Source organism: Desmodus rotundus, chromosome 12 (assembly GCF_022682495.2).
Source record: "Desmodus rotundus isolate HL8 chromosome 12, HLdesRot8A.1, whole genome shotgun sequence".
NCBI classification, from domain to species: Eukaryota; Metazoa; Chordata; class Mammalia; order Chiroptera; family Phyllostomidae; genus Desmodus; species Desmodus rotundus.
Window position 1 is genome coordinate 20041678 of NC_071398.1, and position 27041 is coordinate 20068718.

Genomic DNA, 27041 nt, shown 5'->3' on the forward strand with positions numbered 1-27041 from the left:
CTTAGGTTGCCGTGGTCTGAAAGAGCGGCGCTCTCATTGGCTGGTCCTTCGCAAACTGGTTAGGCGGGATCGCGCGAGGGTAGAATTGGTACAATTGGTAAAAAGCTGCGGTCAGTCATCTAGCGTTCAGCCCCCAAACAGAAGGGCGGGGGAAGGGTTTTACCGTTCTTTATTTGAACTTTCTGGCGGAAGAAAAGTAAGAAAAAGGTTTCTTGGTGCATTTTGAAAATAAGATGCAAATATTAAAATTGTGGCCCCTGCCCTGGCTGGTGTGGCTCAGTGGATTGAATGCTGGCCTGCGAACCAAAAGGTCCCCACGATTCCCAGGCACTGCACGCAGGCAGGTCCCTGTTGGGGGCGTGGGAGAGTCAATCCATCGACGTTTCTACCTCTCTTTCTCCCTTTCACCCCATCTATACATAAATAAAATATTTTAAAAGAATAAATAAAACTGTAGCTCCTGTTGTTCTCCCTGTTTAGTAAAGGAACTATCTTTATCCAAAGGCTGGTAGCTAATCCAAAAAATCCAAAATATTGCCCCCTGAAATCAGAGCCTATAAAGAGACATGGGACAATCCCGTTCGTGGAATCCCGTGGGGGCTATAGACTCTACATCCTCTTTTGAGGTTGAAGAGCGCTCTTAAGGAATTTGCTTACACGGTCTAAGTCCCAAACCACTGCAATAAATTGCCTGCTACTAAACTATTGTCACATCACTAAACGGCAAGTATTTTTCAAGCATCTCCCTGAAAGATGAAATCTCGCTAAAAGCTAATCCTCGGCACAGACCACATTGACAAAATTTTATTTACTCAGCTGCCAATTTTCAATGCAATTGGTAGCAGCGGAGAGCCTAAAAAAAAATTGAAAATCGTGACTAATCCAAACAATGACTTTTCAATATTTTTCTCCTCCCAAACTGTCACCAAAACCAGATTAACGTTTGTACTGTTTTCTTTTTCTTGGTATAGATACTGAGCTTTAGCATGGGTAATGTGAGGAGAAAGGAATTTCCTTTTGTAAACGAGTATGTTACGGAGTGTAAAATATTTTGAGTGATTCTCACTGTTACGTAAGTACTACATGTTCAATGCAAAACAATTAGAAAAAATTTAATTAGAAAATTATAGAGGCAAAAAAAAATTGTCTCTCCTGAAAAGTCAGTAACAACTTTGTTTAAAATCTTCATTTACCTAAATTTAGATACAGATGGGATCTTGTTTTAGTCTTAAAATATATCTGAGACTTTCCATGTTAATGGATACATAGGTACATTGTCTACTGAATATTCTTTGAAAAAATTTTAAATGAAAAATTAATAGGTAATATATCCTATGGTAAAAGAAATTTGGACAACACAAAGGGCTGCTTAGTGAAATGTATACAGAATGTTTAATGGATGGTTCCAAAAGTATATTAATTGATAATCCACTTAATGGCCATGTTTAGAGAAAGAGAATAAACAAAGCCAGAAATATATAGTCTTGTCTTCAACTTCCAAAAGTTATATATAGTTATAAGGAAAAGTGTTGGTCGTGTTCCTTTTAAGGGTGAAATTCACATCTTTATGGGTGATTACTTAAATGCCAACCTTCCCATTGACTTGTGGAACCTAAGGTGATTCATTTGATGTGAATCTTGAGAAGGAATTTATCTGCTGAGATGGATTCCGATGGTCAACCAAGGGCCCAAGTTTTATAAATAGTAAGAGCTGACTTACTATGTGCTGACGGGGGGCTTCGCACATATTCTGTATACCAAGAAGAGCTCCCTGCACTAAGCTCTGTTTGCTTATGTCCTCCTATAAGGGAGTTCCTATGACCTGCCCTGTCCAATCAGAACTGTTCCATAATGACCAATCAGGAGTGGAAGGGAGTGATTACAAAGGGGCATGAGAAAACTTTAGGAGTTGATGGATATGTTCATTGTCTTGATTACGGTGGTGTATACATCAAAACATCAAATTGCACACTTTACACATCTGTAGTTTATTATGTGACAATTATACCTCAAAAATGCTTTTAAAAATCAGAATTGTAGGACAGGAGTGAGGAGAAGGATTGATCGTATGGGCATAATAGAACTTCCCAGCATCAAGATAATGCTCATTACCTTGATGAAGCTTGGGTTATTCATGTGTATGCATTTGTCAAAACTCATTGAATGGTATATTTAACACTTGTGCATTTCACAACATGAAAATTTACTTGCTTATCCCCCAAACACCCCTATAAACAAATACTAAACTTAAGTCTAATATAAATGCTGAATGAAGTAGTTTGGAATGAGGTGTATTGATGCTCAAAATTTTCAAATCCATAAAAAAGTTAGGATGGATTAATGGGTAGATAGAGTCACGGATAGATTGAGAAGTTCGTGATGAATTAAATAGAGTAAATTGTTAGTTGTAGATTTAGGTGATGGGTGTCCAGAGTATGATTCTACTGACTCTTCTGTGTATTTGAAAATTTTTATAAATAAATGGCAGGGGAAAATTAAGTACAGGGCCTGGGAAGATATCCTGTGTAAATGAGTGACCCTGGATATTAAGCTTTATTACTTTCACAATAAATCCACCTCTGCCTCTAGGTCTGCCAGAGTGTGACTAATTAATCTTCAAGGGAGGATTTTCATTGTTAAGTCCAAGAGTAACGACAACAGGATTTTAAAGAGGAAAATAGTAGAACCTAATGAAAAGCTCTAGAACAGAATCATCTTGATTTTTTTTTAATACTCACCCAAGGACTTTTTTTTTCATTGCTTTTATAGAGAAAGAGAGAAACATCTTATAAACGCCGGGGTGAGGTGGGGGATGGGATCCGTAGACCTAGGTATGTGCCCTGACTGAGAATCGAACCCGCAACACTTTAGTTGCAGGACAACTCCAACCAACTGAGCCACACTAGCCAGGGCCAGAAAAAAATCATTTTAGCCCCTACCGGTGTGGCTCAGTTGGTTGGGTGTCCTCCTGCAAAGCAAAGGGTCACTGGTTCAATTCCTGATCCCAGTGAAGGCACATGCCTGGGTTGCGGGTTTGGTCCCTGGTTGGGGTACGAGAGAGAGGCAGCTGATGGATGTTTCTCTCCATCTCTTTCTCCTTCCTTCCCCTTCTCTCTAAATAATAAATAAATAAATTAATTAATTAAAAAATCATTTTAAATGCTCAACCTGTCCATGGTTGTTCTACATTTTTTGTTTATAAAATCATGTTCTAGGTTAAAAAAAAAGAATAAGAGATACAAAAGCATAGAAATCAGCCATAATTTTATTCTCCAGAGATGATTACAGAGAATATAAGCTCCAAGTGTATTTTGTTTATTGTGTCTCCTTAGTTATTGGAACAACACCTGTCACACTTGCTGTTGAATGAATGGAGATGAGTTGGGGGGGGCTGTATTTAGAGGTAGGGTTAGTGTATGCTATGTAAGGCATATGCCATGAGCAAAGGTAAAAATTCAGAACAAAAGGACCACATGCAGGAGATACGGGTTTGAATCTAGCAGAGGTTAAAATCTGGGAGCCCCTAGACTAATATATTTTGTTTGTCCTATATGGCATTAAAATAATTTTTGATTAGATGCTAACCTTTAAAAATATGAACAATTTACAGAGAAATATGAATCTCCAGCTTCTTTTGACAAAATGGAAAGCTCTGGAAACATTGGGATCCCATTCCTACATGATAAAAGGCTGGAGCTGAGCAGAGGCTGTCCTTAACTAAGCTCATCTGTTCACTGAAGTCCCCTCCAGGCTCAGCTTCCTCATGAAGGTTTCCCTGGAGACACTGGAGGCATTAGAGATTACACTCTCTGGTAGGAGAACTCTGGGACTTGATATTGGAAGTAAGGTTGGGGCAGAGATACAAGGCCATAGGTATCCAAATAGGGAGTTTATACTTCATTCAATGGGCAAGAGGAAGAATTAAACAGCGTCTGCTCAGTTACCACTGTTGTATAACAAGCCATCCCAAAACTTAGTGGCTTAAGACAGTAATAATTTATGTAGATCATAATTTTGTTAATGAGCAATTTGCTCTGGCTCAGTTTTGTGGTTCTTCTGGTCTTGATTCACTCAGAGTGTGACTGGGCCAGGTGGTCTAGTGTGACCTCAGCAGGGACGGGTTATGTCTGGTCCATGTGGTCTCTCATCCTCCAGCATAGCAGCCCGGTTCATGTCTGGGTAGGGATCCAAGACAGGGACTGGAAATTTGAAAGACCTCTTGAAACCTCGTCTTGGAATAGGCACACCATCACTTCTACATTTTTATTGGACAAAGCCAGTCACAATGCCAGCCGAGATTCAAATGGTGGGGAAGTAGACTCTACTTTGTTTTCATTAAAAAAAAAAAATCATTTGTGGAAAGTTTTAAGCATATTCAGAAGAGAAGAGCATATAAGCCATTATGTACCCATCATCTAGATTCAACAGTTAGCAACTCACAGCTAATCTTATTTTACCATTTTCTTTACAATTATTCCTCCTCCCTCTGGATTACTTTATATATATGGGATGTAATCCAATCCCAGATATATAATTCACTCATTTATAAATATTTGTTTGCAGGAAAGAGTATTTCTTTCTCTTCAATAGAAGCATAATTAATGTACAAAATACATTAGTTTCACAAATAGACAGACCACCTTCCGATGGGAGGAGCTGTGAAGTCACAGTGCCAAGAGGTGTAGATACAGAGGGAAATACTTTTTTAAAAGAACTTTATTTATTTTGAAAGAGAAGGGAAGGGAGGGAGGAAGAGAGGGAGAGAAACGCTGATGTAAGAGAGGAACACCAATTGGTTGTTTCTGGTACATGCCCCAGCTAGGGACAGGACCCAGGCACGTGCCCTGACTGGGAATTGAACCAGGAACCTTTTGCTTTGCTGGACAATGCCCACTAACTGAGCCACACCAGTTAGGGCAAGAGAGATATATTTTTGTAAAATATTGATCACAGTTACTATCAGAGGTGTATTTTTAAGATATATTTTATTGATTATGCTATTACAGTTGTCCCATTTTCTCCCCTTCCCTCCCTCCTACCCTGCACACCCCTTCCCACCCACATTCTTCCCCTTTAGTTCATGTCCATGGGTCATATATATAAGTTCTTTGGCTTCTACATTTCCTACACTATTCTTACCCTCCCCCTGTCTATTTTCTACCTACCATTTATGCTACTTATTCTCTGTACCTTTCCCACCCTTCTCCCCCTCCCACTCCCTTGTTGATAACCTTCCATGTGATCTCCATTTCTGTGGTTCTGTTCCTGTTCTAGTTGTTTGCTTAGTTTGCTTTTGTTTTTGTCTTAGGTGTGGTTGTTAATAACTGTGAGTTTGCTGTTATTTTACTGTACAAAGGAGTTCCCATGAGACTGTCAGCTGATTTCTCAAAAGAGACCTTACAGGCAAGAAGGGGCTAGAAAGAAGTATCCCAAGTCATGAACGGCAAGGACCTACATCCAAGATTGCTCTATCCAGCAAAGCTATCATTTAGAATGGGAGGGCAGATAAAGTGCTTCCCAGATAAGCTCAAGTTCAAGGAGTTCATCCTCACCAAACCCTTATTATATGAAATGTTAAAGGGATTTATCTAAGAAAAAGAAGATAAAAAATATGAACAGAGGTGCATTTTTGACAATATCGTTTGGAGGGGGATATGCTCTGCAAGACTGGAACTGTTTTCTATTGGTGACAGAGAAGCGCTGCCTCCCTGCACCCATAAATAACTCCACGCCAATGGACAGGGGAGAGACAGATGCCCGCTTGCACCTCTTCCAGCTTCTTGTTCAGGGACTCCTTAGTTTTGTCTCAATCCTCAGCCTTATAAAAGTTAGACAGTTTCTCTAAGATTTCTGTGAATGAATGAACAGAAAGTTAGATAAGAGAAGGGAGCTGAAGGCCAAGGTAGAAACACAAAGATGTTTCTACACTGCACAATAGGGTAGAAACTACACTCCCTTCAGTCCAGCTGGGGCCTAAACCACCATCTGCATTCATGTCTTTGTGATATGAAGTTCCCTCTTTCTTGGTCAACTTCTCAAATACAAGTAGCTACTCTAATAAAAAGAAGGGCTACATTCACAGCTTAGTGTGAATTAGTCTCAGGTATTAGATTCTCTAATACCAGGCAGACCCTAGGTTGTAAGGGAACCTAGAACAAGACGGGAGGGAGGGAGGAAAATATGGAGACAAAGGTGGGGGCAGTAATCTACCTTCCCAACCCGCTTCAGACTAAAATGTCCCTTAGCACAGAGCTTCTGAAGTCCTGTACTGTTGACACTTTTGACACTTGGGCTGTAGAATTCTTTGTTGTAGGGGGCTGTTTTGTGCATTGTAGGATGTTGAATAGCATCTACCTACTAGATGCCACTGATATGCCCTACCCCACCCCATCTCCCCCGAGTTGTGACAACCAAAATGTCTCTACACATTGCCAAATGTTCCCAGAGGGACAAAATCACCCTGCTGTAAACCACAAGGGAAATCTTTCAGAAATCTGGAACACGTGTGGCTCATGTTCTTTAGCGCAGAGAGGGGCCTACCATGAACACAGGGACGCCTGGAGGGCTCATATGCCCGGCAATCATCGATGATCTCCTGCAACTCCAAAGGGCACTCCTCACCCAGCGGCTCCCGGTGCTGGCCCACAGCCACCAGCTGGTAGATCTTCTCAGAATCACAGCCTGGCAGGGAAACAACAGCATGGGAGGCTTAGAAATTGCTCTGGCGCTCACACATCTCTCTGGATGATGAGGATGGCTGGCATCAGACCTAGGGACTCAGGGCAGTGCAGAAACAAGAGCATCCGATAACTTCATCGCCCAGCCCAGGCGGTGCCCACGTGGGAGAACAAAGCGCCCAGGACAGCACTGGTGGGGACTTTCTAGTCTGTTGGAAAGGGACCCTATCCCGGCACCGTGCGAGCTAGCCTTCACGCTGGTTACCTTCAAACGGGATCTTCCCAGTGACGATTTCCCAGAGGACAATTCCAAAGCTGAAAGAAAACCAAGAAACTGAGCAATCATAGTGTTTCCGTCTCTCCACACCCTTAGCCATTTCTAGAAACTTCAATGAACTCCGATTGCCACCTGGTTCCACTCACTAGACTAAACTACGATGGTCCTTGGAGTAGTTTGACTCGGGCTTTCCTGCCCTGCTCTCCTGAGCTAGAGTCTGTGCCGGAACAAGAACATACCTGTATATCTCAGCTTTTACGTCATATTTATTGTACACGTTTTCCAGCCTTTCAGGCGAGACATATGCTGACGAACCGATTCTCTCTGCTTTTTTCTTAGTTGCTCTACTGATGGAAGTCTGTGTTTTGCTCAACTCAAATCCTGAAAGCTAAGCAGAGAGGTGAACAGAAGGAGGTAGAAGGAAACAGCACGAACTTGGGTGGGGGTAGTGGGCAGGAGGTTGATGCTGCACCTGGTTGCCATGGGATGGCCTTTTACCTTCGGCATGAATTTCCGGTGGAGTCTTCTGTCTGTGCAGCTACCCTCGTTGCTGGCATTATGGGTTCAGTTTACTGTATTTTGCTGTGTATAATGCGCCCTTATATTTTTGGCTCAAACTTTCAGGAAAAAAAGTCTTTTGTCTTAATTTTTTAATTCAATTACTTATTTATTTATATTTAGAAACAAAACTGTATCCTAGGGTATTACTTTGCATATGGATATTGTTATTGCTTTCTAGAGGTACACTATTAACACATAACTATAAATAAAAGAATTAAAAATATTTATATAGATACAGAACTCGTACTACCCATGTATAATGTGCATCCTTCCTTTTCCCTCAAAAATTTGGGCAAAAATGCGCACATTATACACGGCAAAATAGGGTCTTAGGGTACACTGACCAGGAGAAACACAAAGAATTTTCTTTTCTATAAATGGGGCGATGAAAATTACTTTAGATCACCATTCCAGAGCACCTGTAAGACTTGGGAAGTTGCAGCTGTTCTGGTATTACAGTATTAGACACAGGGCTTTCTCACGTGAGGCCTCGGCTCCACTGAGCGAGGGCCGACGGAGGTGCATAGAGCCACATGGCTTGCTTTCTCTCAGAAGCAGATGAAAAAATGGCGTAGGGGCATCTCCTCCATTCCATCTGACCCTACAAAAGAGCCAGCCTGTTCCTCTGGATTTTTACATGACAACTGTGAGTAACCCCCATTGACACTGCATGGCCAAGGCCATGCCCTTATAGAAGCAACAGCACAGTTAATGGGAGCAGATGTCGTTGCTCCATGCACACCTGTCATTGGTACCACCAGCGTGCAGAGGGCTGCCAGCCCCGCACTCAGTCAGATACACAACTCCAGGGGCAAGGTCAGGAAAAGGGTATGGCATTTGGAGTGTTCCCTTTGTCTTTCCATTACACGTCTGCTGAGCACTGATGCGCCCTGACATCTGGCACCATGATACCAGAGACGAAAGGCGGGATGGGGACCGTGAGTGGTGCAGACAGGGTGCTTTCGGAGTGCTCACACCACACTGCGGGGAGGAAAGGCACGAAGGGCGGGAAAGACCTGTCTCTGGTTCTGACGGCTGTCCCTGACATTCACAAGGCTGGAAGAAAGCCATCTACGGGTGACAAAGAAAATATTCTTTTAGCATTTGGGAATTGTGGGTACTGAATGAAGCCCTTCCTCTTCTGTATGAGAATCTGACTTTTTAGTTCCATTCCCCTGGGAACCTGAAAAAGGCAGACTGTCACCTATGCTCCTAGGTAATGCTGTTGATGACAAAAAATGGTCACTGATTGGCAAATGCTTATGGACAGCGGGTATGGGGACTACAAAGAGCTGACAGGGGTGCTGGGCTTTGTGGAGCCTCTATAACTGGAGTGCCCCTGGTGGGGACACTTGAAGATCCCTCTGAGGAGTTGTTATAAGATAGTGTTGACCTCTGTGGGGCATAAGACTTCTAAGGCCAGAGGGACCCACAGCCACCCGAGGAGAGCCTCTTTCTCTAGCACCTGGGGCAGGGCAAAGAGAATATCTCCTGGTTAAACTGTGGGGACTTCCACAGCCACCCCGCTGGCAAGCTCTGCTTCCTGAACAGTAACCTTCTAAGTGATTCCAAATGCGAAGTGTGGCCTTGTGTTAGTCCTATAAGTCCAAATGCCTTGTTGGACCTGAGAAGACCCCCGGGGCGTATTGGAGGAACATAGAAGTGGTGTCCACGCGTGAAAGGGAAAGGACTCTTAGCCCATCCCTGCTAAGTGGGCGGTGAGGGAAGACAGGCATTATGACAGCAGGCAGGATTGAGTCTGTCCTGTGGGGGGCACATGGAAAGCTGTCCAGGCAGGGAAACATTTGAGTTCAGTTCTAAGGTCAAGGCAGAGAAACAAGGAGGCACAGCCTTTCTGGGAAACAGGTGTCCCTCTCCCAGCACCAAATAGTCACAGAAGTCGAACTCAAAGAGCCCCCTGGAAGGCCACGCTCACCTTCACTTGGTAGCTGCTAGTTACCAGGAAGCTCGTGCTGTTGATGTTTCTGTGGAGTTCCGGGGTTTCTGAATGGTGCAGCCTGACACGACCAAAGGCGGGGAGCGTTAGTGACCTTTGCTCAGACCCTCCTGGGGGCCTTGACGGTCATTACCGCGATGAGGAGGCTGATCAGTGCCACGCCTTCCTCGTGGGTAGCTATCCATCCATGGATGCGACAAGGGGGAGAGGGACAGGGACAGGTGGATACAAAACTCCTAGACACTGTTAGCTATCTATAAGGGCAAAGGGGCTCCAGTGCCCATTGAAATTCCTCTGTAGATGGCAGCTGGGAGCTGTAAACAGAAAAGTAAGCCGGATGGGGGGTGAGTGTGCAGAGCTGCTAAAAAGGATCCAGGGCCAACTAGATGGTGCACTAACAGCATCCCCCCAACAGCCCCAAACTACTTCTCATAAAACCCACCAGTGCAGGGAATTGAGTTAACAACATTAACGGTTAAGTGACATCAGTTATTAATTATATATAAAACAAATAGCTATGGCTATATTTGCAAAAGTATGGACTATGTGGTATGCAAGGTGACATAGTAAGAAATTGTTCTCCTTTAGGTTCAGATTACGTTAAGGAGGGAGTCTCAGTTTGGTGTCAGGTGTCTTTAATACCTCTCTAAATCTCCTTTGTACAAAAAAGTGTGGGTCTGAATTACAGGCCTTCCGGCAGGCAGAACATCCAGACAGAATTTAGTGACATTGTTTCGGTTTCATGTATGGCCCCTATTTGTGGCAGGTGATTCTGGTTTTGGATTTATGATAGTAATAGAAAGTGTTCTTTTCTTTTACTTTATTTGGTTTTTCTTTTTTAAAAGTGAGCTAACTTAAGGATGTTGCTAAGGAAATGATACCGGCAGAATTGTGGATATGGTAAAAATCATGAAAGTGGCTTGTGAACGACTGACCTGTGGGGCCCTGGGCTGAGGAAACCACAGAATCCACACAAGAGTGGGGTGAGTTGCCACATAAAACAAAGGACACCCAGTTGGTTTTGAAGTTTTGATAATCAATGAATTTTTTTAGCGTAAGAATGCCCCAAAATTGCATACTTCTACTAAAAAACTATTTTATGTTATCTGAAATTTTAGTAAAAGTATGTCTTATGTAATCTTTGGGATATACACTTATATTTTAAAAATCATTATTGCTTATCAAATTTAACCGGGCATCTTGCATTTCTATTCGCTACATCGGGCAACCTTAAGAGTGAGGCCTGTCCCACTCCACAAGAGCAGCCTTCAGTTGTGTGGCCTGGTGCTCGCTGGGTTACGTGTCCCCTCCCCCTCCTGTCTAGGGTATTATAATCAGACTGAGTAATGACACAGCTTAAGGAAGGGGAGACTACTTGGGGCTTCTGGCCTGTTCTCTCACCATCTCTGGGCTACAGTAGGGGAGGCAGACTCATTCTGTTCTTCCTGGCAGCTTTCAACCTGTATGGTACCTGTATAAGCCTCTGGCTGCTCCCACAATCAGGACGATGCGCTTAGCAAAACTGAGGTCCTTTTTCTGATCCAGCAGCTCCCTCAGGGTCCCAAGCTCACAGTACTCCATGACAATGGAAAATTGAGGTGGGGTCACTGAAGGAAAGAAGATCAACCCCACTGAGAGGTCCTTACTCTGCATCCATCTCCCCCGTCTCTACAGAGTCAGACTCAGCCCCGCACCGTTTCTCTCCCACCTTCTACCCCCATCTCACACAGTTTGCATCTGGACCTCATTGAATGGGTCCAGTACCCACAGAGTTCCCATACCTTGTCTTCGTCATATTTGGCACGTCATGATTATACATCTCTCTTAGTTATCTCAGTCATGCCTCCCCCACTCGGGTGGAAGCCCCCAGAAGGCAGGGTCTGTTTCGTTCACACAGTGCTCACAAAGAGCTTTGTAAATGTGTGTAGAAGGAAAGAATGATGCGCATTCCGCAGCGGCTGGTGAGGGGAGCTCAGACCAGAGCACAGGTCCCAGGTTGTGGGCCTGAGACACAAGAACCCACTCACAAAGAATGGGTCAGTCACCTCAGCCACCACCCAGGATGACAAGCATCACTGGAAGTTTTCCTTTAGTCCCCTGAGGCTGTGGAGAAACTTCTGGAAGGGATAAGACAGGAGATGCCGCGTCCCCTCTGTAAGCAAGAGCAACAAAACACAACTCACAGGAGGGGCCATGCTATGAGAGAGAATGCAGCCACACTGAAAAATAAAGATTAAGAAGAACCTGATGAGGTTCTTGGTAAAGGGGCAGATCAGTTGCGTTTTTAGGTTTGATCTGCACTCATGATGATCAAGGGTAGACTCCTCATCCTGGTCAGTCAGCTTTGTAATGTTTTATTGCAACAAAACGCAGCCATTGCTCAGGCCAGCATCTGAACACGACCCCCTGGGTTGCCAGTGAACCGGTAGGAGAAGATGTGTCCACATTAGTGCAAACCAGCCCTCGGGCTGAAGCCAAATTCAAGCCCTCCTTTCCTGGAAGGAGAGAGGAACCTACATTGTGGGATGTAAAAAAATTAACACTGATAATAACAACACCATGTAAATTCCACTCTTTCAGCTGCTCTTTAAAAATGCAGTGCGTTATAACATGGAAGATATATGACAGACCACAAAAGGAGGACCAAACCCAGAAGCACTCCTTACCTGCCTCATCAATGCAAATCCCAAATATACGCAGGATGTTAGGAGAATCAAATTTCTTCATGGTTCTGATCTCATTACTGAAAGTATGCCTCACTGCTCTATGGGCATAAAAAGTACAATTAGGATTTCAGGACTGGAAGCCCCTCTAAGAACGTTTAGTGTAGGGACCACCTGTGTGTGTGTGGGCCCTGAGGGATAGGCAGCATCTCCTGGGGGGGGCACGGGTGCTGTGATAAGTTTGGCCATTGATGGCAGAGTGTGGAACCCTCAGATGTTTGGTGGCAGAATTAGCATGTATGACACATGCTACAACATAGATTTACCTTGAAAATATCATGCTTGGTGAAAGGAGCTAGACACAAAAAGTCACATACCACATTATTCCATTTATATGAAGTATCAAGAACAAGCAAATCCAGCCCCGGCTGGCATGGCTCAGGGGACTGAGTGTCGGCCTGCAAACCTAGAGGGCGCTGGTTGGATTCCCAGTCAGGGCACATGCCTGGGTTGCAGGTAACTGATGGATGTTTCTCTTGCTCATCGATGTTTCTCTCCCTCTCTTTCTCTTTCCCTTCCCCTCTCTCTAAAAATAAATAATAGTAAATAAAATCTAAAAAAAATTACTAAGCCCTGGCTGGTGTGGCTCAGTGGATTGCGCTCTGGCCTGCGAACCAAAAGGTTGCCAGTTCGATTCCCAGTCTGGGGCACATGCCTGGGTTGTGGGCCAGGCCCCCAGTGAGGGGGTGCAGGAGGCAACCACACATTGATGTTTCTCTCCCTCTCTCCCTTCCCCTCTCTATAAATAAATAAAATTTAAAATAAAATAAAATAAAATAAATGTATTTAAAAAAGAACAAGCAAATCCACAGAGATGGGAAGTAGATTAGTAGTGGCCTAGGGCCAGAGGTGATGGGGGTGGGAATGTATGGGGAGTGACTGCTAATGGGTTTAGGGTTTCTTTCTGGGATGACGAAAATGTTCGAAACTCACTTTATGGCAATATATTAAAAGCCATTAAATTATACACTTTAAATGGGTGAATCTTATGGTATATAAATGATATTTCAATAAAGTTGTTTAAGAATACTATCCTAATCAAAATTTCAATGTGTACATTGAGGAATGTGTTATTTATTCTTAGTCAACCTGGGAAAGAAGAGTCAAGAGGAGTGCTAGATAACGAAAATTGCTACAAAGTCATAACAAGACAAAACAGAACAAAACTCAGGGTTATCGGCACAAAGACAAAATGACCAGTAGAATAAAACAGGTCAGAGCCAGATCCACGTCTAAACGGAAACTTAACATACAATAAACCCAGTACCACAAATCAGCGGGGAAGAACATTTGCTGGATGCTGTAGAGAAAATGGACTCACTGTGCAGATACAAACAAAACTAGGCCTTACATAATAAGACATGCAAAGGCGGTTCCAGGAGGCCGAAAGCCCAAATGCGAAAGATAAAACTGCGAAGTTCACAGAAGACACCTAGATCAGCCGGGGTGGGGAAGGGCACCTCAAGAACACAAATAAGAAAACTTTGGTTGAACTGATAACATCAAGATTTAAGATGTCTGTTGATGGACACCACTGACAAAATTAAAATGTAGAAAATATGATAAGACCTTTGCAATTTCTAAAGCTTATAAATGATTAGTTTCCACAATATTTGAGGATCTTCTACAATTGACCAGACAAAAGTGCAACTGTGACAAAAAAGGGCAGAAGGTATGAAGAGGCGATGTGGAGAAGTGGAAGGCCAGAGAGCTCAGTCCTATGAATAAATGTTCAAATTCACTAGCAAACAGAAATGCAAATTAAAGTAACTCTAAGATGTTACTTCATAACTATAGGATGGCAAAAATTAGAAAGCTGGCTAATACCAAGGGTGCGTGGAGACGTGTAACCATGGGGCTCTCGCAAGCTACTGGGGTGAGTATGGGCCTGTACTGTCCATCCTGAGGAGTGACCTGGAAGCACTCAGTCAGTTTCATATGCACACGCCCTGTGATCCATTGGTTCCTTTCCTGGCAACACAGCCCAAAGAAATTCTCATAGGTCCCTGAAAGGGGATTTAGGGCGGTATCATTTTTAGTGGGGGAAAGCTGGAAATTCGTTGGGTTCCATCATTGGAAAAATAGGTAAAATATGGATCTACATACAAGTACAATACATGTTCCATGATGCTGAATGAAAAAGGTAAGAATAGTAGGCAGTAGACTTATAACACTACCATTTGTGAAAATTAAAAATTCACGTACATATAATAACATACATTTTTGCAAGGACACATACAAACAAAACATACGTTATTGTCTGTGGAGGGGATGGGGAACTGAGAAGCAAATGGAAGGGAATAAAATTTTTAAAATAACTAAATACATGAATAAAAGAGAGAAGTGTGTAGAACTGAAGTAAGACATGCATTTAAATCTGGGATCTGCTCCTTCAGAGTAGAGGGCAAGGCATGTAACCCTTTGGGGCACAGGTTCCCCCACCTGAAAATGGAGACAGTGTGCCTCTCTCTTTGGGGAGTGACAGGGAGGAAGTGGAATGATACACAAGAGAACTACACAAAATGACTTACCCGATGTTTCTGGCCTGGACGTTTTTGAATACTTTTATGGCCACTGAAGATTGGTAGTATTTTCCTTTCAACACTTTGCTGAATTCATTTTCCCTTAGCGGGATCCCATTGAGTTCTGAAATCTCTTCCTTCTTAATCTCCTTGGTTTGATATTCTGGGATCTTCTCCACGCATTTCTGTAAGTCTGACCGTAGGAATGAAGGAAATAAAGAGTCAGTGAGCTGAGGAAGGCGTCCTACGGGAAGAGGTGTCTTAATAAACGTGTGAGTGGGACGCCCTATGCCATGAAGCAAAGCTGGCCTGGAGCAACCTTGGAGCTTCTGATTGACTCATCCTGGGGGAGAGCTTCCAGTGCCTCCGAGAGACCAGGAGAGGCACTGGATGGTTATCAAAAATACGTCATGCACTTCCCTTCCCTCCTCTTCAGATCCCGTCTCTCCAGCCTAAACTTCCATCTCAATCCATCTCTCTCATTTTGGAGTTTTCCTTACTCCTACTGCCACTTGACCTTGGTGCTTGAACATTTAGCATCATGTCTAGTCATTTCAATTCTAATAGATACACACTTCAAGGTCAGTTACTCCACTGCTGGTATGTGCTCACATGTCTCTCTTTCCTTTCCCTTCCTCTGCCCTGTGGCTGTGAACTTCTAAAAGGCAGGGTCTTTCTCTGCATCTTGCTTTTCTCTAGGCCCAAGGCTCTGGCATAAAGCAGATTCAGATCTGTCAGGTACAGAGTCAGGAAGGAGTATTTTAAATCTGATTCGAATTTGTTCTTAGAAATTCAGCAAATGAAGCTTTGAGGCTGTTAGAGGAAGTTGTCTAGCACTTGGAGAGGTGCTAGAAGGTACCTGGCTGGTCAAGTAGTTCCCTTCAAATGCTACTCCACGGACAGAAGCCTGGGCTAGTCAGGAGCACACCCCAAAGCCATGGGCTGCCTCCAACCATCCAGCCCAGAAAATGGGCAGGGGTGGGGGTGGGGGCAGGCTGGATTCCTAACAAACAAATGACTTCCGGTTTGGGGACAGTCAGAAGGGGCAGGGCACAAGGTAACTCACAGTGCCTAATGGTTTCCATGACTTTTTTCTTTTCATTCTCAAAGATTTTATTCACGTCGATTTCCAATTTTTTCACTGAAGCCTCAATACTTTCACTTCCTGCAGGAAGAAAGAGTAACAAATACTCAGAAATGCTCATTAAAAGCATATTGAGATCCCCCTTTTTTTTTTTACTTACCACATTCATTGTAGTAGGAATTACCACTACAGCTCACAAATATTCAGCTTTCTACTTCAAAGCACGCACAGTAAGTGCCTTGAAGCACAGCCCCGTGACTCGTGACTCACTTTGGCCCAGAAGTGAAGTGAAAATGTCACAGAAGCTTGTGTCAACATAGAAGTGCTGTGACATCGCAAGTTCCTGGGAAGGACAGCTACCTTGGAGAGTCTCTGGGACTTTGCCTGACTAGGAAATAAACTTTTCTTTCTTTAGGACACTGAGTTTTTAAAACCATAGTATAATCTAATCTATCCTTATTTAAAGATTATTTATTTATTTATTTACTTATTTTAGAGCAAGGGGAAGGGAGGGAGAAAGAGAGGGAGAAAAGCATCGATCAGCTGCCTCTTGCACACCCCCAACTGGGGACCTGGCCCACAAACCAGGCATGTGCCCTGACTGGGAATCGAACCAGCGACCTTTCAGCTCACAGGCCAGTGCTTAACCCACTGAGCCACACCAGCCAGCACTATCCTTATTTATATATTCAGAAATACATTTAAAAATGGATAAAAACACTATATAGGGCAGCCAACTATCCCAGTTCTCCTGCACTGAGGAGTTCTGAGGGCACAGGACCTTCAGTGCTGAAACCAGGGAAGTCTCTGATGGAGAGAAATGTGGAGAAACATGGAATCTCATACATACACTGTGGTAGGAGAGTAACCTCTTTCCTAACCTCTGTGGAGAACAACTGGCAATCTCTCTCAAAATTTAAAATGCCTATGCTTTGGACACACCAATTAGATCTGCTTAGGAAATGTTCCTAAAGATATCCTGAAATGTATTCAGAGATGCGTAAGGCAGGACTATTTACGATTGGGAAAAATTGGACACAACTTAACTGTCCATCCACAGGGAGCTGCTTAAATAGATCTGGTCCGTGTATACCAAGGAATACTAGACAACCCCATGGGAATTTATATGGGAGGGTATTCAAGATTTAGAGAGAAAAGCAATGAGCAGAACAGTGTGCTTAGGGTGCTGCTGGCTGTGTAACAGTGACAACAAAATTCACATACTTCAGTATCTGGAAGGCTGTTCAGGAACCTGGTGGGGGAGATTATGTCCGGGAAGGAAACAGGTCCCTTGAGGTCAAGGGTGAGAGGGTCAAGGGTGAAAGGGGCATTTACTTCTCACTCTGGGCCCTTTTTGTACCTCTTGTACTATGTTAATGTATCCCTTGATAAAAATGTTTCTTAAAAACTGAGAAGCAAGAACAGAAAGTAAATCCTGTCCTCCAAGTTGATGACACCGACGTGCCTCCCGCCTCCACCAACAAGTGGACCGATAAGTGCCGAAGGCCAGGAAGGCTGGGGGCCACTCCTGCCTTCCAGCTGGGTCAGCCTCTGCGCACTCCCCCCACCCCGATCCCTGATTCTCTTTCTCCTTGTTGGGTGTTTGGTTGGGGGTTACAGGTGTCTCACTTTCCCCCATCCCCCAAAGGACCCATTTTGCCCACAGGTCTCCTCCTGACCCTGTTTGTCCTACTGGAGCGCCCCCTGCTGACCTGATTGGGGATGGACCGCCCTCCACATCAAGGTGGGGGAACCGTTATTCCGCTGGGCTCCAGTGCCCAGAAGGTTCACTCGAATGTCCTTCACCCTCTCCTCACTTCCTCTCTCTCCACTCACAATCCTTGCAAAAGGGAAGAGTTTAGAATTTATAACACAAGGATCTTCAAAGGGGTAAAGAGACCACATTTTTTCCATCCTTCCACTCTCTTCCCTCTTCTGGTGGCCCTGGCTCCACTGTCACCCCCTACTCCAACCGAGCCCACGTTTCATCTCCTTAGAGTCTTGCCTTCCACTAAGCCACCTAGTTCAAGGGCCACTCTAGTTCAGGCCACTGCCACCAAACTGGTCTCCTAATTGGGCTCACACTTCTCTATTGCCCCCTGGGGTATGTTGACTTATCGGTCCCAATACCTCACTCCTACGTGGTAGTATTACATATCCATACCCTGGCCACAGCTTCAGAGGGGGCACACTGTACTTCCCTGACCCTTCATGTGGCCTTGGTTGTATCACTTGCTTTGAATATGAGAGGATACAAGTAGAAACTTGAAAGGTGTTGGCACTGCTTGGCTTGCCTTCTTACAATTCTGCTACAAGAAGAACATTCTCCCGGTACTCACCGTTCCTATGGCCTTGGCTCCAGAATGAGACATAATTAAACAGACTCAAATTAGACCCGCTGCCTGGAGCCAAGCCCACCTGATATCAGGAGAACCCCAAAGGACCCCTAGATCTGAGAGCAGGAGAATTAGGGACTATCGTTTGAACCCTCTGAGTTTTGGGGGTGCTTTGTCATGCGGTACTAGTGCAGGAACCAATACATACCACCGCTGCCCATTGTCACGTGCCAGCCCAAGTGAGGCTCCTTCAGTACAAGTCAACTCATGACAGGCCCACGTTGAAGGACCTCCCTTCACTGGCTTCCTGTGACTCTTAGAACAAAATCTAAATTTCTCATCATGCCTTCACAGCCCTGCATGACCTTGCCCCTGTATCTGCTGGCCCACTTCCCCACGTTCATCTCGTACTGCTCCCTCTTCCGCGCCTACCACAGCACAGCCGTCCTGGCCTTCCGGCTGTTCCTGGCACTTGCCACATTGATCCCCACGTCAGGGCCTTTGCAGGCCATTTTCTCTGCTGGGAAGGTTCCTTTCCCTCATCTTCATACGGCTTGCTCCTTCTCATCATTCAAGGTGTTCGTTCCAATGTCACCCAGTCAGGGAGGCTTTCCCTGAACACTCAGTCTGCACCCACGGTCACCTTCTATTTCATTGCCCTGCTTGTGACCTACATTGCTGGTAGATAAAGTGACTTGCTGAGCCCGCTAGGTACAGACTGTATGTCTCAAGAGGGCCGAGATCTTGTCCACTTTGCTCCGAGCTGTATCTCAAACACTTAGAACAGTGTTTGAGATACAGCCAGGTGCCTCATAACAGGGTTTCGGTCAGGGATGGAGCGCACATACCATGGTGGTCCACAGGATTACAGTGGAGCTGAAAAATCCCCACGGCCTGGTGGTGTTGCAGCGCAGCACACGCTGTGTGTGTGTGGTGACTGCATCGCCAGTCACATGAAAGTACAGCACATACAATCATGTGCAGGGTACAATACTTGATAATAAATGACTAGGCTACTGGCTTATGTATTTACTATACTACACTTTAAAAAATATTTTATTTATTTTTAGATACGGGGGAAGGGAGGGAGAATGAGAGGGAGAGAAACATCAATGTGTGGTCACCTCTCATGCACCCCCTACCAGGGACCTGGCCTGCAACCCAGGCACGCGCCCTGACTGGGAGTTGAACTGGCAACCCTTTGGTTCACAGGCTGGCACCCAACCCACTGAGCCACACCAGCCAGGACTATACTATGCTTTTTATCATTATTTCAGAGTGTACTCTTTCTACGTATAAAACAAAGTTTACTGTAAAACAGCATGCCATGTTGTACCAGTAGCAACTTCCTGTATCTTGTGTTTACTGTGTCTCTTGATTGCATCACATTCCCCTGCGCCTGGCTTAATCCTGTGCTGGCCTGTGCGGTGGCACGCTGCACAGGCCTGCGTCCCCGGAGCAATAGGCTGGCCCGTGCAGCCCAGGTGCGCGCAGGCTAGGCCACCTAGGTTTGTGTAAGTGCACTCTGATGCTCACACATTGACGAAATCGCCTAACGGCACATTTCTTAGACTGTATCCCCATCATTAAGTAGCGTGTGACTGTACTCAATTCATGTTTGCTTGGTTAATTAGTTAATTCTTCCTCCTGGGTAATTTACATATTAACAGAAGTTCCTGGAAAAACTAAGACTGGAAGGAATTAGCTCCTGGAATTCCAGGTGTCACATCAAAGAGAACAGAGAGGCAAAGAAAACTTAGTGGCAACACCCCCACCCGCCCCCCACTCTGGCCCCCACCATATGTGGGCCCAGGGATGTTAGGAGTTCTGAGTCACATGAAAAAACACTTGCTCAAACTTCTTCAGCCTTCCTGCTCCTTCGGTAAATCAGAATGAGACCGGCTCTGCCTGCTGTGGCTCAGTGGATTGAGTCCCAACCTGTGAACTGAAGGGTCGCCGGTTTGATTCCCCGTCAGGGCACATGCCTGGGTTGTGGGCCAGGTCCCCAGTTTGGGGGGTGCGAAAAGCTACCAACGAATGTTTCTCTAGCTCAGCAATGTTTCTCTCCCTCTCTTTCTCCCTCCTTTCCTCTCTCTCTGAGATTAAGTAAATGAAATTTTTTTAAAAAGAAGGGAAAAAAATGAGACTAAAATGTCCAAAAATAAACCTTACCAGTTAGGCTTTGGAGGACTCGCCAATCTTCCTCTGCATCCTGCTTATCTTCCTGCTCCCAGCTCGCTCCTTGGCTGACGCTTGAAGTAGGCACCAACTGCACCTGAAGCCCCAGTGAGAGCTCCTTGTGGACATCGTTCAACTCTTTGTTTATGTCTTTAAAGAGTACTTTGTCCTTCCCTGCAGTTACAAACTTGAGGACATTGGATTTATTGCTAAAATTATCTATCTGCTTCTTAGCTTTCTCTAGGACAGCCTGGAATTTGTTCAGGGTAGCGGTGATCCCGGCAGGCAGGTTCCTGTCTCGGCCCTGGAGCTCTTGCAGAGGCTGCAGCAGGCCTTGGATCCGGTTCTTCAGTCGCCGGCACTGCCCCTTGCAGTGTTGCATCATCTCACATTGGTTGTACACATACTGGCCTAAGGAGATGACAGCCCCCAGTTTATCCATACCTGGAAGAAACTGATGGAGTTTGGTAAAGCCTCAGAATCTCCTGCTTTTTTACTACTGGACTCAAGTGTCTGTGACTGCAATGGCTGAAGAGGTCTCCCCACAATTTCATGTGTGGCAGAGATGGTTTGCTGTCCACCAAAATCCGTTCTGCCCTTCCATAACAACAGCGTGGCTGAAAAGTGTCGGCCGACCTAGGACTGTATCTCCCAGCCTTCCCTGAGGCTTGAGGTGGCATGTGACTAGTTCTCACCAATGGGGTATAGTGGACATGTTATGCACTACTTTGAGCTGAGGCAGGTTGGTCTCCTCTACACACTATCAACTGGATGCATTGGATGACACAGTCCTGGGGGTGGGGCTAAAGCCCCAAGAAGGAAGGTGGAGCCTCAAGAGGGCAGAATCCTGGATCCCCGAATCATCACTTGGAGGAGGGATGCTCGCAGACCTGGACCATCTACCATGGACTGTTAAGTGAGTGAAAAATAAACTTCTGTTGCACTTGAGCCATTATATCTTGGGATCTATTCGTTCTATCAGTTTAGCCTATTCTAACAAATTATCCTGCCAAGGTATAGGGGTGGCCACAGCATGGTGGGTTGGAAAGCTCAGGGCCTGTCTGAAGAAGGCCAGAGTTACTCGGCAAAGATAAAGGGCCCAGTGGTGGACAATCTTCCAGTTTTAAAAGAGCAGTCAGAAATCTGGATTTTTATGTCAAAGCTCTTGATTTAAAATCTTGCAACCAAGTCAAAAAATGCTTTAAAAACTGTGCAGTCCAACACTGTCAAATGAAACATGACTGCCCCCTGGATATTGGCCGTGCAGCCCCCATTTGCCACCTGGGCCACAGTTGGCCAAGGACATTCAGGACTGCAACAGAAATTGGCTTCTGTCGATCTCCACTTTTCCTTTCTATCTTTTCCCCAATGCTTGAGCATCCTTGTCTCCCCAGTCCTGGCCTCCCGCTCTCTCTGTTGTGTTTTTAGCAAGCTGTAAATTTGTCATAGTCCCCCCATTGGCCTTGGCATCGGTAAGACTTCATGTTGTGAATGCTGCTCCCCGCAGAGGCATCTGACCTAAAGACTCGGGGAACGTCCAGGCCCAGAGGGACCGTGGTGGACGTCTGTGTCGCCGTCACAGCACCCAGTTCTTCTCTGCTTCCTGTTACTCCTAGATCTTAAGTGACTGTCTGGTTCTCCTCCATTCAGCAATGCGTTTGAAGGGAGCTGGCCCCATCCCTGGTTCTAGGGGTTAAAGTTGATATATCTAAGCCAGTGGTTCCCAGTTGAAGGTGATTTTGCCCTCCAGGGGATTTCTGTCATGTGTGGAGACATTTTTGGTCACCTCAACTGGGAGATGCTATTTACATACAGTGGGTAGGTGTCGGGGTGCTGCGATGCATTGGACAGGCCCTCCGCAACAGAGAATTATCCAGCCCAGAATGTCAGTAGTGCAGCGGGTGAGAAAACTTCATCTAACCATCAGACAATTCCTAACAGCCTGTCACAGTGATTGATTCAGAACTGAGCACCTGGGCTCACTTGAGCGGAGGGGAATGTTTGCCCGGGAGATCCCTGGATCCCCTAAGCGGCCCAGGAAGCCAGCTCCTCTAACTTTCTCTGTTATCTGAATGTCACTGAGAAAGCACGGGGCCCCAATATTAAAGCCCTGGGAAGAGGCTTTAACGACAGAATGCAAAGGGTAGGATCTGAGTCCTTGACAACCCCGAGCCACCGGTTTGAACCGAGCCTGAAGTCCCCCCCATTTCTCCATTACATGTTTCATGGACCAGTAACCTTCCTCATTATTAAGCTGGTTTGAATTATATTTGCTACAATAATCCCCATTGTACCTTTAGTACTAAAGTAGTGCCTGTAACTAAAGGCAACTGGGTTCAGTAATGAAGGATGATAATGACCACAAATCTCTCTACTCGCTTACTATATGCTAAGAGCTTCGGACCCGTGAGCTCACTGTTTATAGATGGAGATACTGAGGCTCGGGGAAGTTGCATATAAATAAGCACAAGACCATGGAAACAGTTTCCAAAGTACTTTTACACAGAGTTCATCTCAACAGCTCAATGAAGCAGGTGGGACACCTATTATTTTACAGATCAGACAACAGCTTGGATGACAAAATTGGCCTGAAACCCAAAGCTGGCATTAAAGCATGCATAAGAAATAGCGGAAGTGAAACCAACTAAGCAACCAGTTGGTATACTTTTGTTTTTCTTGCCTTAAAGCTATACGGATCTGGCAAGGGGAGTAACAGGTATTGAGGCAAAACTAAAAAGACTCAGTGCATCTCAGGCTACCCAGTTATTCCCAGTTGCTAAGCAGGTGCCTTCAAGGCCGTTTCTTGGACCCAGAGGGCAATGGATGGGCTTTTGCACTTTTCTCTGGTTGGCGGGAGACAAAAGCAGATGTGAGAGTGTGGGTCAAGAAATGTCCAGAATTTCAGCTTCATAGCTTGAGGCTCCAATTACCTTACCACCAGCTTCATCAAAAATCTACATCTCAGCAATAACTAATCAGAAAAGATAACAGGGAAAACACCTCACTCATAAAAGCGACAACCGAAAACAATACATTTACAGGAAAAGTGATGATGCAGTATGAAGAAAACCACACAAAACAAAGCTTGAAGAAATGAAGAGAACTGTTATATTTTCTGGTGGGGAAGATTAAAAATGACAACCCTGACAATCCTCCTGAAATTTAAACCCAATTTAACACAATTCCAACAGAACTCCCAATGGTGTATTTTGGTACTGAAACTAAATGATCCTAAAGTTAATTTCAAAGAGGACATTAGTAGGGATAACTAGGATTTAAAAATAAATAACTAAATAAAAGGACTTACCTATAAGATTAAAATATATTAAAAATTGTAATAACTGAAATTGCTTAGGGCTTATTAAGTACTGATAAAGATATCAAATGGATAAAAGGTACTATAAATACATATATATTTGACTCAACAATGTGAATTTCTAGAAACTTATGCTGTAGAAAAGCTTGAACACGTGCAGCTAGATGGATACTAAGATGTTCACTGCCCTGCTATTTATAGTATGTAAAGCTGCCAGCAAGGAGGGGAAAAAAAGTTACTATTTTTGAAAGTGAAAAATCTTTAACTGGTACTAAAACTATATATGCATCAATAATCTGCCACCCTTCCTCCCAGGAGCGTGGCTGCTCCTTTCCCTTCCCCCCTCCCTCCCCCACAGGTGGGCATCTCCTAAACCCTAAGGGTCCCCAGGAGGCTTGCAGCCAGGGAGCACTGGGCAGCAGAGGCTCCTGGTGGCTAACAGCTCCTCCCGCACTGCCCCCAAGACCCCCTTTTCTCTGACTTCTTAGTGAGCCAAAACAGCCAGCGTAAGCTCATTTCCCCACCCAGTCCCTCTCCTGTTGTTTCTTCTATGCTCAGCCCTTCCTTGTTTCACCGTCCCCAGCTTTAATAAACGTCCTCTAAACATCACCTGGACAAAAGGTAATCTAGTGCCATTTCCTCTTCTCAAAAAAAGAAAAAGAAAAAAGTATCAGGCACCCCTTTTGGATGAGACAGTACTCTTTCTCCTTGTGCCTAACATGGATCCCAGAATAGGAAGAGGGAATTACTCAGTTCTGGAATCATCGACCTCGGCAATTTACCCCACAGACAACCTGGAGTTCGGCTCGTCTAGGGTTTCCCGGACAGTCCTTCTGAGCGGGTTCTGAGGCCCCTCCGACCCCCGCTCCATCCCCACCCCTATCCCCACCCGTATCCCCACCCCATCCCCACCCCACTCCACGTCGTCTTTGGCTGAAGGCAGTCCGAGACCCGAGCAGGCAGCTCCGCCACCATTGCGGAGGAAATGAAACCAACTCGGTCCTGAGTTCAAGTAAGTTGCACAGTGGGTCACCACTCCACCACCCCCAACCGCCCCCCCCCCACGTCACATCTTCCCTCCTAGTCCAGGCATCCAACCGCAGCCCACTGCCCTCGCGCCTCTGGGGACTGCGCCCCAGGATGACCCCCAAACTCACCCTTGTCCCGCCCGAAGGCGTCCAATCTGCCCCGTGCACAGGTCCAGGAAGACCGCTCTGGCTAATCAGTGCCTTCCGCCCGGGGCAGAAGTCTGAGTCCCTGAGCCTCCTCCCTCCGGTACCCTGTGCTCCCGCGCTCCCTAGCGTCTGCTCCACCCGACAGGACTACGGCTGCAGCGGGCCGTCCTTTCCCCCAGAAGTAAAACCCCCTTGGGTGTTGTGCCTGAACGTGTTCTCCCAATCAGCTTGTTGGACGGCTGTTAGGTCCTGCGCCCTCCGGAGGCCACCGTCCCTGGGCTGGGGCACGGACCCGAAAGTCCGACAGCCTTGGGAGCTTTTCATATGGTTCTAATGTTAAACATTGCCAACCGCTCAGTGCCCTGGCTCCCAAGAACCCCTTTTCTAACAAGCAGTTCAGAGAGAAGTCTTCTTCCTCCCTCCTGGTGTTCTCCTCCTACCCTTTCTGCACTCTCCCACCTTCCCTCATCCACTCAGTAGCTATTGATAGAACACAGTAAGTCCTCCCTTAACATCTCCCCACAGGTTCTTGGAAAGTGTGACTCAAGGGAAGCCACGAATAACGAAACCAATTTTATCACAGGTTAAATGATATCAACAAGAGTTAAGTTTCTACAGCATATTTCTGGTCACAAAACATCACCAAACTTCTAAACAACGCCCCCCTCCCCCCCGCCAAACACTTCTAATATTAAACATTGGGGGGAAATGTGAACTCTGCATACACATAAGAAAGATTAATAAAACCAAACAGGACCATTCTTTTCAAACCCGCTTATTCCAGTTTAGGGTCAGGTGGCTGGCACGTCTCCCCCAACCTCAGGGCACAAAGCGGGACCCCACCCCCAACAGGACGCCCTTTGGCCCTTTCATCACAGGGCGCCCTCATACGCACGCGGCACTCACTCAGGCCGGGACAACATGGACAGGCCAATGCAGCTCACACGCACATCTTTGGGGTGCGGGAGGAAACTGGGGACCCCAGAGAAAACCCATTCAGACAGTGGCTGTGGCTGCGAAGCGCTTTTTTCCCCCCCCTCAGTGTTAACAAAACCACAATGAACAAATCTACGTTATTTGAGAATCTGCTGTATTCCCTGGTGCCAGGCCCCCTGCTTGGGGCTGGGGATTCAGAAAAGAATGTAACTTCCCACAGAAGTATTGTAACCAGGACACACAATGGGGAAGATTTGATGAGCAAAGCAGCATGGGACTGCTTCTCTACGCTTGGAATGTTGGGGGGTGGGGGGAGCACGGAATAGACAAACCTAAGTGGGAAAAAATGACTTCCTCCTCTAAGGTCATTGCAATGCATTCTGGTATAGAGCGGGACATGTTTTGTCTAAGTTAGCTGTGTCCCCAGCGAGAGAGTCTCAGTGGTGTTGTTCATGTACTCATCTGACCATTTTCCTACGAAAGGACAGAATTGGGCTTCTTGGATTGGGAAGGCAGGGGCGGAGGAGACCTAGGGCGTTTGTTTACTCATCGATTTGTCCCTGCTTTTGTTCTACATCTACTGCATCATCGGTTTTCTTCCAACCTTAGGTCAGGTTCCCTAGAAACAGTCTGAGGAAGAAATTCAGGTACAGGAGCCTTACTGAAGGAAGGCTCTCAGGACAGAGAATAGGGTACAACAGGGACATATAAAAGCTAAGCAAGGATGTGGTCCTGTGGAGACTAGCTGCAGCCAGATTCCACGGGGAGATTTGGAGCATGAAGCTCTGGGATGAGAAGCAGCTTCCATCCTGCCCAGCATAGATCACAAGTGAGGTCACAAAGTCTTAACAAATTTAAGAAGATTAAAATCATACCAGCACTGGCCCGTGAATTGATTGCCAGTGGATTGGCTCAGTGGATTGATTGCCACCAGCCTGCGAACTGAAGGTCGCTGGTTCGATTCCCAGTCTAGGGCACATTGCCTGGGTTGCAGGCCGGGTTCCCAGTGGGGGTGTGTGACCGACAACCACACATTGATGTTTCTCTCCCTGTCTTTCCCCCTTTCACTCTCTCTAAAAATAAGTAAATAAAATTGTTTTAAAATATCATACCAAATTTTTTTTTTTGACCACAGTGGGATAAAACTAGAACTCAACAGCAGAAGGAAAACTGGAATGTACAAAAATATGCGGAAATTAACTCTTTTTTCCCCTTTTTTAAATTGTTGTTCAAGTACAGTTGTGTCTGGAAATTAAACAACTCTTGAACAACTATTGTGTTAAAGAAGAAATCAAAAGA

The 27041-nt window shown here is 45.4% G+C and overlaps 1 protein-coding gene across 4 annotated transcripts; it reads right to left on the reverse strand.

Moving 5' to 3' along the window:
- Positions 1–4815: 4815 nt before the first annotated feature.
- On the reverse strand, positions 4816–24989 carry MLKL (mixed lineage kinase domain like pseudokinase). 4 transcript variants are annotated; one of them, XM_045191995.2, is made up of 11 exons: positions 24789–24989; positions 20310–20726; positions 15784–15882; positions 14727–14910; positions 12139–12236; positions 10944–11079; positions 9452–9533; positions 7194–7342; positions 6943–6992; positions 6541–6681; positions 4817–5850 (listed from the first exon to the last, which is right to left on the reverse strand). In XM_045191995.2, exons 2-11 carry the CDS (start codon positions 20698–20700, stop codon positions 5807–5809), a joined length of 1374 nt encoding a protein of 457 aa, XP_045047930.1. In that variant the 5' UTR covers positions 20701–20726; positions 24789–24989; the 3' UTR covers positions 4817–5806. The 4 variants fall into 4 exon arrangements, with proteins under 4 accessions (XP_071075925.1, XP_045047930.1, XP_053772024.1 ...); XM_053916049.2 differs by having other exon boundaries at positions 20310–20759; XM_024555929.4 differs by having other exon boundaries at positions 4818–5850; positions 20310–20769; positions 24789–24988.
- Positions 24990–27041: the final 2052 nt, after the last annotated feature.